General features: G+C 41.2%; 1 protein-coding gene across 1 annotated transcript; it reads left to right on the forward strand.

Moving 5' to 3' along the window:
- The first annotated feature begins 9,994 nt into the window (after positions 1-9,994).
- Positions 9,995-13,032, forward strand: HSBP1 (heat shock factor binding protein 1). The gene is made up of 4 exons (XM_080410793.1): positions 9,995-10,149; positions 10,898-10,964; positions 11,158-11,277; positions 12,770-13,032. Exons 1-3 carry the CDS (start codon positions 10,105-10,107, stop codon positions 11,274-11,276), a joined length of 231 nt encoding a protein of 76 aa, XP_080266919.1. The 5' UTR covers positions 9,995-10,104; the 3' UTR covers position 11,277; positions 12,770-13,032.
- The last annotated feature ends 295 nt before the right edge of the window (positions 13,033-13,327 follow it).

The raw sequence follows: 13,327 nt of genomic DNA on the forward strand, positions 1-13,327 counted from the left end.
CTTTTCTTCTCTTGCTTTGTGAAGCTTTCATCCTGTTAGATTTAGCTGTGCTGCCTAAGGCCCAAAGCGATGGAAGTTTGCTTCCCACAGAAGTGTTGTCCTGCAGGCGGATTCATTATCCGGTGCACAGCGCTAATTCACACACCAAGTCGAGGTATTTCTATTCCTTTGTTCTAGTTTGCGCAAAGCAGGGACCTAGGTGGTCACCCACAAATGCCTAGCTCACCAGTTGTCAAAACTTCACAATATTTATACAGTTCAGCAAGCAAAGACTTCCGCATTCATTGGTTACAAGTTGCATAATTCCTTCATTACTTAATACTCAGTTTCCTATTTGTCCAGAAATTCTTTTGCTTCTCATGTTAATTAGTTTGCATGTTCAGTCTCAACTTTTGGGGTCTGGGGGTTTCTTGAGTCTCTGGTCAACGAGTCGGTGGTCACGATCTCCCCCTGCTGGAATAACTTTTCCTCTAGTTAGTGCTTCTTGTGGTAGACTTCCAGGCAGCTCGTTCATCTTGTGGTGGTACTTCTGAACAGAAGTGATAACTAAAACAGCCAGCATAGATTATTAACTCTGCACTAGTTTAATAGCAACAGTCTGGTTATGGAAAGTGCAGGAAAATAACCACTAGATTTAGATGAAGTTTCATTCATGGCTGGCTGAAAAATGAAATCACAATATGCATGAATAACACGTTGACAAGTATTGATTCACAAGTATTTATCACATTGTTTCTAGGATTGTTTTCCAGTTCTGATTTATTTTCAAAATGTGACTCCCTCACCTTCCATCTTTTTCTTATATGCCTATGCATTACTGACCCTGCTCAAGTTATGTATCTTGACATCTAAAAGTAAGAAACTTACAGTATGTAACTTTAACTCTTCCCTTGGCAGTCATGCATACACATACAATTTTTGAAAGAACACATTGCTTCAAGTTTTTCAGCCCATGTAGCCTTGGAGGAGGGAAGTGAAAGGTGACCTCTTTGTGTCCCTTTCAGGTTATACTTCTAAAGGATTTCTTCTATAGCTTAAGATATAGTAAAAGCATTTCTAAGATAATGTAATCAGAATTATAAGAGTTGAATTTTACTGCCATGCAATTAGGGTGTTGTTAAGAGTTTAATTTCATTCCTTCTTAAACTTGCTGGTTGTTTCACCCACATGGGCTATGATTATGTGATCCTTTCAACAACCTTCTGCTTGGCATAGGCTTCACATGTTTGCACTGAGCTAGATGAAATGATATTCATGCCACAGATTCCAGCAGTAGTCCTGCATACACTTTTATAGCTTGATATTGTATATTGTTATGCATTTTAATGCATAAGTGAGCACTCAATATTGAATATCAAAGGAAATGTATGGAAATGTATTGCATCTAAGAACTGAAAATAATCACGTACTATCAGTGCAGTCTAAAAATAGGCAGTGTTTTGAGACCCAAGGACAAATATGTTCTCTCACATGCAGACAAGTGTAACTCTCATTTATAAAATGCACTGAACATTTTATACAGTTTATAACAACATAGAGAAAGAACTAGTTCTTTTCAGTATTAGCCACTCATATTACCAATATAAGGGGGAAAGAGAGGAAGACATTAAAACCTGGTCTTCATCATATCTGGCAATGAAATAGCTCTGTAGCATGTTCTTAGCACTGTGCCACAGATAGAACAAACTGAATCCAGAGTGAGGAGCTGGAGACACAGCTTCCCATAGGAAATGCTTACTTAGAAACAAAACCAGAAGAAATATGGATCAGTGGACATATTTTCACAGCCATGCATTAACAGCTTTCCCTGCACTGACAGTATTTAAATGTAATCATGCAGGACTAGTAAGTAGGATTAAAAAAATTATTTTACAGCACAGCTGAGGCAGAGACTGGAAGACTGTGTACGCTTCTGGTAGCCATGTTTGAAAAGGACATTGAAACCATGACATGATGGATGAGCTGTGTCTGGTACCCAGGGTTCTGTCTGACTGTTGCGTGGCAACAGGGGGATGCATGTTCTCATGTTCTCAAAGGAGTGCCTTTAAAGGGAACCAATCTGCCAGCTGCAATCTTTCCTACAAACCCTCCTCCATTGTCTGATCCAGTACGTGGATTGTCACAGTCAGGCTCAGGAAAACGGTGAAAAGTTTCCATTCCCCCTGCAGATAAAAGGAAGGGGCTCAAGAAAAAGACAATCTAGGAATGTTGTGCTGATATGAGATATTGCCTACAATTAAAGCAGTTTCTTTTTTTTCTTTGAAGCACTTCATAGTGCCAGTTATGATGTTCTTGAAGAAGTACTTATTTTTCACTAGTGTTATTTCTGTTTGTCTAAGATAACAATTTTCTTCTACATTTTTTTTTTCTACTGAATACACGTCAAGCTTTTACTGAGGCAGGGAAGGGATTAAAACAAAGAATGGGGTTTCCCCAGTATTAGAAGAAAAATATATCAAATATCCTTTGTTCTATCAGTTTTTTGCTGTGTGGTAGAACAAATGATACATATGTGGCTTCCATGCCACATTAACAACTTGAGAAAATCTAAATCTCAAGGCTTAAATTTTACAGTACCATTTTGCCATTTTTTAAACACCCAATCTTCCCTTTCTGTGACAGGGGCAGCAGAAGTACACCTGTCTTTTACACTCCACCCTATTCCTCAAGCCCTGACTGTAGAGTTGAAAAAATAAATCAGTCTCTGTTGCTGAGGCAACTGATATAGTCAGTGTCTAGTGCTAGCAGCCTGAAGACTCAAAAATCCAAAGTCAGACTCCAGAACCTATGTGATTGCCCCCAAACAAGAAATGTTTTGCAAAAAAAAAAAAAAAAAAAAATGCTCATTTCCACAAATGCATTGTGTCTTTCTGCCCCACTATCTGTTGAAAGGGATCCATGGGAGCCACAAATCCCACCAGGGTTACTGGAGAGACCCCTTTCACTCCAGTGGTTTCTGGTGTGGATTCTTGTGAGCAAACTGCCTTTCTCTTTTCTGATTCCTACTCATTCTCACCTGATCTAAGCTGGCCTAAGGGTAGGGAATGCACTACCATTAAATGACAAGGATCTTGCCTTCACTTTATTAATGCCTCCCTTGGGAGTGCTAAGGACAGACTGGGAGAAGACAATCACATTATCAAAAGCTCTGTTCCTCAAAGAGACAAGTCTTGGGAGTTTGTTTACATCAGATGTAGTGATTGAATTTCACTTGACATGTCACAAGCATCCAGTCTGTTGGCCAGAGAATAAAGTGAGTAATTTAGCAGGGAACTGCTCTATGCCAAGCAAGCAGGTTGTAAAACAGTTCTGCACAAAATCTGGGGAACCAGCTGTCTAGATATGAGACACAGAATAGTATTTATTGCTTATGCATCATGCTGAATTGCTAACATGGCTCAAAATTAGGAAAAAGACGATGAACACGGAGGAATTCTTTTTTGTTGCCCATCGTCAAAAATTCTTCTAGCACATGGACAAATACAGGGAACTGCAAGCATTATTTTAAGGTTGTTAACATTTAAAGAAGTGTACACTAACCAGATATATTAATGTTGCAAACAGGGGAATATCATAGTCTATGTACAACAGATGAGACAACTGCAGATTTCCATGTGATGAGAACACTGCTGCACAGTTTGGGCAGAAAATGAAGAAGTCATTCTAATGAGTAATTTGGGAAGTGAAATGTAGACCCATATTTGCCTGGATATTGCAGTCAGAAAACCTTTCCTTTCCTATCATGGTACTGAACAAACAAATGCTGGCTTTATTCATTCCTCAGTGGGTGGATTTTGCACAAGAGCTCAGCATTGACCTAAATTGTGATTGTGCCAGAATCAACAGGAATTTAACACCAGATGCAGCCAGAGTAGGAACTGGCTATCACTGCCCCAACATGTCCAGTGTTATAGATTTACACATTCTGCAAAGCCTTTATAATTAACCCATTATTCAGAGTGGCTGCACAAACATCCCCTTTTCTGGTTTGGCTTTCCTGCTGGCTTCCACACTTGCCTGTTTGTTTTCTAGGTGGCACCTCTGTCCATTTACAAATGATTCTTTTCTCCTGGCCTTATAGAGTCGGAATTGGAAGGAAACATTTCAAATTTCAATAAGGAAAGACTTCTCCTGTCCTTAATTTTAGTCTAGGATATGTAGTCGTAAATTCATGATTGATTTGCCAAACTATTCTTATCTCATTAACAGAGGGGAAAAAATCTTAGTGAAACAGACACTGAGAATAATTACCTATTCTTCTCCACACATTAAATACTTATAATTAAATACATCCAGCTTTGTCTATTCAAAGCAGAGAAATGCCAATGAATTCTTTACAAAATATTCAAGGAAATGTCATTCTTTACATTCTCAGCTAATTCTTATTGTTAACTTTCAAAAAGTAAGATATACCTAAACTTAACTGATCATCCAGAAGATGGCCAGAAATAAAATAAGGGAACATTTAGTTATTGTGCATAAAAAACTGTTAGCAGAGTATGGCCCTTTCTTTTCTTCTCATACCACCTTAGCTGTGGTAGCACTGAGGCAGGAGCAGCTCAGACAACTTCACACTAATGAAGACTTTCTCTTTTCAATAGGAATTCCTCCTGATCCTTTGGCACTCAATTGTAACAATTCCACAGCCCAATTTTTCTGTCCTGTACAGATGCCCATCAGAAATAATGGGATTTTGGATTCAATGGTCCTCATGAAAATTTTAACATGTCAGAGTTAGAACTGTAAGGTGCAATGTTAATGTCAAGTCTCTTTCTGAGGTCCATCCTTCCTTACCCCTCCCATCTGCAGCCTTTTCTCATGCTCAGTTTAAGATGTCCCCATATTCCCAAGTACCCCCAAATACCAAAATTCAAATAGCTTTATAAAGTTACTACACTTTCTTGCTCTCGTACAATCATACACTTCTCTTGGTGAATTTAACTATTACATTTAATGGACTTCTACCAAATGAATTGTAAAAATGCTAACCAAGTAGATCATGTGTATGTTTCATACGTGTGCTAATCATGGATTCTTTGACCAACATCTCCAGAGACTGAATCTATCAGAGGACAGATGGCTGTGTGAAGCAAATCACATCTGAATAGTTTCTTTTAAGGCTCACCTGTCAAGAATGAGTATCTATATTTAGTCAACTTTTCTGTTAGTAAAATGTCTGGGTTTGTATGTATGACTTACCCTTTTCCTTACAGAACTATTGGTTCCACTAAAAGTAACACAGTATAATCTTATAACCTTTTCATTGTCCTCTTATAGGTTGTTCCCTGAGCACAGTTCCTCTTGCCCTGGCCCTAGAGATGCCAATAAGCAATGCCATACATTACCATGAACTACAAAGCATATATTATTAGGCCACTGATATTGCCATGCATTGTCATGCTTTGGCATTGTTTCTGATTGCTTTCTGCTGCTGAAAGCTTTGCAAATCCAAAGGAAGAACAGTGTAACATCCTTCTCCTTCCAGCACCTCAGCAGGTCTTTTGGAAAGGGCTTTTGGCTTTGTGGTCATTGACCATCAGCAGGCTTTTCCTTTTGGAAAAGGATAGATCGCAAAAGCTTTTCTTCTCTCAGTGACAGAGGCTTTAGCAGCAATGCTGAGGAATTAACATTCTGAAGTGTCTGTGTACAAGAATGAAGTGGAAGAGTGAGGAAGAAGGAGGCAGTGAAATGGTAATTTATGAAATATGATAATATCCCTCATATCTCCATCGCTTACCTTGCTCATCTTCCCCTGGTCCAACCTCCTAAAATGAAATCTAGTCTTAACGAATCCCTGCTTGTCCTTCTCTTCCATCATGTGGCCCAAAAGATCTGAAGCACCCAGGGAAGTATTCCTTGATCAGTTCTGATGGCAGGAAACAGCAAGCTAATCAAAGACTGAAAATGCAAATATAGGATAAATTACCAGAGGGGAACAACTACTGTAAAAATTAATTTATTTTGCAACAAGAGTTAACTTCATGTGAGAACTACTCATACAAAAGCTATTTGGTTTAGTTGCTGAGAATAATCTGAAAAAAGCACAATAAATTGTTTCTGTTTTAATACAAATAATTTTCACATTTATTCTAGACCTGGTTTGCTGTTTCTATAATTTATGCTTTATCCAGTTAAATATTCACATGAGTCATGATACTGAACATTTACTTTTCCCTTGACAGTTGTTTTTCTAAGCACAGTTCCTTTTTTAATATGATCTGTCCTTGTGCATATTTGACAGTGTCTAAGGAATGTTATTCCTCTCGAAGTAATAAATGAGTACTATTTTTTATATTTTCTCAATCACTTGCAACTGAGGTTGCAATTGAGATATTAAAATTTCATTCTCAAGATTTCATCATAAGTCTTTGGCTTGAACAAAAAAATCTATTTGTGATTTTACGTGCTGAGTATCTGAAGATCCATAATGGCAGCACACTCAAATGAAGGAGCAGGCAAGAACAGCTGCAACAATTCGAGTACACAGCCATTGTACAAATAATACTCAGAACTACCACAATTACCTGAAAGTCATCAGGGAGCCCAAGATCTGATAGTCAAAGCAATTAAAGTATAGTTACCATTTACTGCCTCACAGAATACACAGACGTAATAACACCTTTTCTAAACTCTTACCACTGAGCTAATGCACCAGAGATCTACCAAGAACAAGGTCCTCTGGAAGAGCTGCTATTAAAAATAGATGTAAATATAGGACCACAACTCTTTGAGGTCATTATAGATTCAACAACAGTGGTTCTGGTAAGAACAGGGTCTTTTGCAAAAACAACTGTCTTTGCAAAAGTTGCCTTTGGGAAATTTTATTCTGCCTTTTTAAACTTATATTTTATTAGATGCCTCCCAATCCCTGTGTTATGATTACTGGAAAGAAGACCTAACAACAAATAAACAACTAATTCTGCAGCGTTAACTACTTGAGGTGATTCTGGCATTAACTAGCCCAAAAAATAAGCTGTTACGTTAAAAGACTTTTTTCAAGTTGTGCTCTAATCCTATGTCACTGAAGGAAACAGGAACTGATTCCAACCTAGAGACACCAGTACCAGAAGCCTCTGTCATGTTTCCACAACGGCGAAGTTCATTTTGACTTCTCTGGAAAACTGAAAATGTGCCTGCTTTTGCCCAAAGCCTGACCATGACTTACTGCTACATGATGTCCAATCATTCTGCACTGGAACTACATATCTCTGCATTTCAGAGGACTTTCATTAACTGTTTTTAACTTTATCTTTGTGAATTTTCCTTGATTTTAAGGAAAACAACAGGCTTTTTGTAAATTGTAATGGTCCTCATTCTCTGTATACTTTAAATTAAGACTTTGTCAGTAAAAAGCTAGCAAGAGAATTCAGCCTTCTACAGTTCAATTCATTTTAGTAATCTCTGAACATTACTGTGAAAGGATCATTAATCCTACCAGTCCTCCTTGCATAGCATTTTCTTTCAGTCCGGTCTCAAAAAGAAGACAAAACCCTGCAAATTTTCAGTCATTGTTTAACTATGCCATGCTAGGAGACAAATTAAAATGTTTTATCCTGACATGAAAAAAATCCTGAAGTTATAAGAACAAGCTGACACTTATTAAAAACCTTAATGGCCTGAGGAATCATTTTGTTAGTCAGATCTGACTCCCTGCATCACAAGGACTGTTACAGCAGCTTAGTGGATGCAGATTTTAAGTGATATCAAAACCATCTAGGGCTTATCCATACCTTACAATGGAAGGCAGTATTGGGATGTTTGAGAAAGGGCACCAGCTGAATCTCTGAAGTGGCTTATTTGAACTTGCCACAACTGGTAACAGTATGGTCACAAAGTGTGGAGTCAAATCAGTAGTGTCAAGCTGCAACAAAACCATTTACAAGAAAAAAAGCTGGAGAATCAGGCCAACCCGTAATTTTTTCTTGTTAAATGATGGAGAACCAATAAAAAAATGTGCATTTTCCACCCGCTGACATCTGGAGGATTGCTGCAGGGAGGAGGCTTTGGACCATATGTCTTCTCCTGGCAGGCATCTGGCCTATGGGCTGTAGCCTTGACACCCTGGTCAGGAGGCTAGAAAAGACCGAAATGGCCTCCAACAGCTTGACACATCAAGCAGTTTCTGAAAGCTCCTCCCTTCTCTGCACTACCCAAGAGCAGCAAATACAAACAAGATACCGGGACACAGCAACTTAGTTTACCAGAACACATAATTGAATAAAGATCACTCAGCTCGCGGCGAGAAGGTGCGAACCCACATGTCAGACCTCTCCCTGCTGTGTTTGCATCTGCTGGACTCACTGCAGAAAGCTACAATTGTCTGCCTGAGCAACACGTGGTGCACACAGAAAAGAGTCCATGTCAGTGAGCCCCATGTTATTTCCCCGTACAGTCATATGTTCAAAAGTGTACCGGGGAAGATACAGTCCCCAGACAGACGCTGCTATGCCGCATCCTTTGGGGTCTGGAGTGGCTGTCAGCAGCCACAGCTTGTGTGTCGTGTGATCCCACCAGCATTCAGAGCTCTGAGAGATCTGCATCAAGAGACCAGATATGACAACATTTTCAAAACAACAGTTTATCTGATTCAAGACAGGGGTCATAAAACCAACCGCCTTTCATAAACACATCAAACAAATAAATGGGAGTTAATTTCATAACATATTTCATAACTAGAAGCCATATTTACTTTTAAAGAGACAACAAAATTTCCCCAAACTAGCACTAAGTATTTTTATTACTACTGTAGTGCTCCAAAAGGCAGATTAGTAATGCAAACGCCCTGCATCTCACATTTGTTATCAGTTATGGGATAAAGCAAGAGTATCTCGGTGCATTGAATTGGCTTTCAGGTGAAATGAGACATGTGAGAATCATCTACTGCTAATGGGGAATGTTCCTCGCTTACAAATTCATATTCAATGTATTTTTAAATATAAATATATAAAATGCCTATCACCATATTGATAAACATTCTTTGGAACCACTCTTCATGGTGTCTTATCTCAGTACACAATAACCAAGCCGTGTAAACATTGGCTCACTTCACAAACAAAAACAACTAATGAGTTTTGGTCTAAAAACCCTATAAAATTACACTTAGTAAATGCTTATCCTGCTTCCACCGCCACCACAAAAAATCCAGTCTATGGAGCTTTATAGTATCTTAAAGACCATGTCACTAATCTGTGGTAGACATGAATTTAATCTAATACATGCAACTTTGTTATTTGTGCTTTCCTTCATGAAGCCAATATGCCACAATAATTTCTCCTCTTTAATCATCAATCCATTTACGTAATGTTCCTGACTTCCAGTGCTAATCCCTAATGCTGCCCTTCCCACAGTGAGCCCCCTTCTGAAGCCAGATTACCTGCAAATGTTTGCTGGCCAGGCTTAAGTGCTTAAATGAAAATGATAAAAAGGGAGATGGCCTCTTCAGACAGTACCGTTTTTCAGTCTAGAAAAATACATGTGTAACGTATCTCCCCAAGTCACAAAGTTCTTGTTTAAGAGCCTGAGCAAAACTATTGTAGCACTGTGTGAGGAAAGCTCTCATCCTAAATGGGAGATTACATGTAACCTTATGGTTCGGGGGATGGTGGGGTGTATTTTTTTAACGCCTCCCTTTCCCGTACACCTGTGCCAGTGCTCTTTTCACTCGAGACTTCGCCTCCCACTCGGCGTTAGCATACACGGGGAACCCCCCCAGCGCCTTACTTTTCAGGCCCCGCTGCCAGTGGGGCCAGCAGCGCTGTGAGGGGGCGGCAGGGGAACAGGCCGACGGCCCCGGGGGCCCAGGCCCCACCGCCACGGGCATCTTGGCAGGTGTGCGCAGCCCCGCACGCTGCCGAGGGACGCCCCCACACCACGGGGGCGGGTGGAGGCGAGCTGGCGGCCGGGAGACGGGGCTTGGGGGGGGCTTTGGGGGCGGTTCCCCAGCGCCCCCCTCCCGCCCGCTCGGCCCTCCGGCGCCGGGCCCGCGCAGACTGCGCTGCCCAGAGTGCACCGGGGCCGTCTCGCGAGAGGCGGCGCGGAAGCGGGGGGCGCGGCCCGGAAGCGCCGCAGCCCGGAGCCGGGAGCGCAGCGCCCGCCGAGCCGACCATGGCCGAGACCGACCCGAAGACCGTGCAGGATCTCACCGCCGTGGTGAGGCCGCCGGGCCCGGGCCCAGCGCCCCGGGCGGAGTCGGGGAGCGCCGGGCAGGGCGGCCGGGCCGCCGCCGGCTGGGGAGAGGCGCCGGCGGAAGGGGGGCGGCAGCCTCCGGCCTCGCCCCGTTGGCGGCCCCTGGCGCGGCCGAGCTTGGCCGACTCGCGGCCCTTGCTGCGGGGGCCGCCGGGCCTGCGGCCTTTCCCCGGGCGCTGTGTGCAGAGCGTCCGGTGCAGGGCTGCTCCGGTGGGCCCCTCGGCGGGGCGTAGGCTCGGCCCGTGTCCCCGCGCCGCGCTGGTGCTGGGGCTCGCCGGCCCGGGCGGGTGACCCGTGTCGGGGAGGGCTGGGGAGCACCGGGGGGAGGCTGATACCGAAAAAAGTGGCACCGTGATTAACGTAGGGTGTAAAAAGTGTCATCATGTGGTTAAGGTAGGGTGTGAAGTGTCATCATGTGATTAACATAGGGTGCCGGCAGCAGCTGTTGTGGTTTGACTCCCGGTTGCGGAACACTGGCATTTTCTAGACCTTAACGTTGTTTACTGTGAGCCTCAGTTCTCCTGTGTGTTCCTATATATATATATATACACGTATATAAAATGGTACTTAAATATGGACTTCTACTGCAGAGTTTGTGTGCAACTGAGCATACCAATGAAAGCAAACGTACTTATCTCATTACATGAGGTTAAATACTGTAACAACCTCTTTAATGGAAACAAATCAGACTTCTTTTTTTCCTTTCTATTAGGTGCAGACATTGCTTCAGCAAATGCAGGACAAATTTCAAACTATGTCTGACCAAATAATTGGAAGAAATATCCTTTTTTTAAAAAGTCAGATAGGTGTTATACACTACAGAATCATAAGTATTTTAAAGTATATTTACCAGTGGGATTTGTAAGATAAATTCAAAGTGACCATAACAGCTTGAGCAAAGCTGTGATAAAAACAAACAAAAAAACCCCAACCACCACTGGATTGCAGTCGTATTCCTTAACTTCGGTGAACTTGATGACATGAGCTGTCGCATAGACGACCTGGAGAAGAACATAGCAGACCTCATGACACAAGCAGGAGTGGAAGAATTGGAAGGCGAGAACAAGACCCCTGCTGCTAACAAGAGTTAAAGTGAGACAGTTGCTTGCTAGCCTTGAAACAAATCCTTGGGTTGCTTGAAATTACTGACTTTAAAGTAGATTGACTTTTTCCTTTGATTTGTGAGGTAGTCTGAAATGCACGCAGAGCAGAATTATACAAGTGTGTGTATATATATATATAATTGTGTGATAGATATACACAATTATATATTATGCTATAATATAGGAAGCCTTCAGAAGCTGTCCTTAGTAGGCTTCCACTCGCCTCTTCACTGAAGGTGCTTTCCTCATAAATGTTGGGAGGAGAGCTATTTTGTTGGTGCCTAGTTAGTTTTGAGGGAGTGCAAAAGCTGTATTCGTCCTCTGGTACTCTTGAGTGAGATCTGAAATAGTGGCTATCTTTGCAGCATGGGAAGGAGAAGAGATGGGAAAAAATTATCGGTAACAAACAAGTTGTTCTCTTGTTTTCTTTTACTGTATCTGAGTGTTTTGAAAAAGACTGTAATCTTGTGTATGTTACCTATAGCAGCTCAAATTTCCATAGCTGGAAAGCCAGTGTGAGTGTGGTGCTATTTTTCCATCTGCTGCTGCATCCTGTAGACTTCAAGTGCCAGTAAGTTGCTGGAGACCAGACTTGCTGCTGTGCACTGGGCCTAATGAGTGAATTACTGTCGATCAGCTGTAAATTCCTCCTGTGTAAGTTAGGAGCTTGCTGAGAGTATGTGACTCACACACACCATTGCAGAGCAGCAGGTCCTGACTCGGACGGTGTAAGACAGCACTCAGACATGAGGCAAGGTGTAGTCTAGGGCGACACTCACTGGAAAAAAGAAATTTCTTATTGATAAGTAAATGTGGTATTATATATTCTTATTATGTAATTTCTTAATTGATAACCTGCCCCTATATTACACTAAAATGTTGGAGGAGTAGATGTTTCATCTACTTGGCAAGCAGCAGTTCAAAATCTAGTACAAAACCATGTAAATAAATTCAGGTAACACCACACACAGCATTTACAACAATTGCTAGAGGCATTTCAGAAGATGGGGGCAATTCAAGTATGCCAAAACTGTTAAAGCAGAAACAAGGGGGGTTTGTGTGTGTGGTGCTTAATTATTATATGTGAGCACTAAGGTTTCACTTCAGTTTTTGTAGAGCTTGATTTTTGTAATCCATGGAAGGCAACTGTTAAATAAACTGAAGTACTAGATGTATCATGTTAGATTAACTTTTTGGTTGAGGCGGCTAAGACATGTCTCAGCCTCTCTTTGGCTTGAATTTCTGAATTCAAGTCTAGAATACTATGCAGCCCATACCGTAGGCGAGTGTGTTTGAAACGGGTATATATCTTGTTTGTTAAGGTACCTATTTTTTGTGATACTTTGACAGACATACAAATTATTATGGGCTTCATTGTCCCCAGTGCCAGTTCCCTTAGCCTGAACCCCAGTGAAGATTTCTGATAAGAACGATTCCCTTAATTCTTTTGAGTAATTTTAAAAATTATTTTTCCCCAACAGGTTGCTGATAACTTAAGATGAATCCTGGAAGACTTCCTTTTTTTTTTTTTCTACAAATCCTTGGAATTACAGAACCGCTTTTTGCAACTACTGTGTGTAAAAGCATTTTATATTGTTACAGAGCTTGCATTCCTAATGTATATTGTATAGTTAGGGATAGGTTAGTTTATATTTTGATTTGTGTACTGTAATTTCACTTTCTGAATTCTTGTTATGAGGATCGATTAGTTGTGTTATTAAAACACAGATCTTATGTATCTCAACTACTGGGTGTATTTTTTGTGAGGCCACTTTTTTCTCTTTCTTACACTTTTTCTAGACATTTCATTTTGTATAGCTAAACATCTAGTGATTCCCATCAAATGGAAATCTTAACGTGTCCTACGTAACTTTGTGGAGTGAGGCACAAGACTGAAACTTAGCATTAATCTTAGCTCTAGTATCAGTCACTTAACTAGTTCAGGACTATGTGTTGTTTTCTCATAGATGTAATAAGGTGATTTTGGGAACATGAGCCACTGAACATCAAAATCCTATCTCCTACTCCTGGCGTTACCT

Source organism: Falco punctatus (assembly GCF_963210335.1).
Source record: "Falco punctatus genome assembly, chromosome: 14".
Classification (NCBI taxonomy): domain Eukaryota; kingdom Metazoa; phylum Chordata; class Aves; order Falconiformes; family Falconidae; genus Falco; species Falco punctatus.

Excerpts from the sequence above, each read along its gene's own strand:
- HSBP1 (XM_080410793.1), top strand. The coding sequence starts at position 10,105 with ATGGCCGAGACCGACCCGAAGACCGTGCAGGATCTCACCGCCGTG. Across the intron at positions 10,150-10,897 it reads TGCAGGATCTCACCGCCGTG|GTGCAGACATTGCTTCAGCA; the intron begins GTGAGGCCGCCG and ends CCTTTCTATTAG. Across the intron at positions 10,965-11,157 it reads TGACCAAATAATTGGAAGAA|TTGATGACATGAGCTGTCGC; the intron begins ATATCCTTTTTT and ends ACTTCGGTGAAC.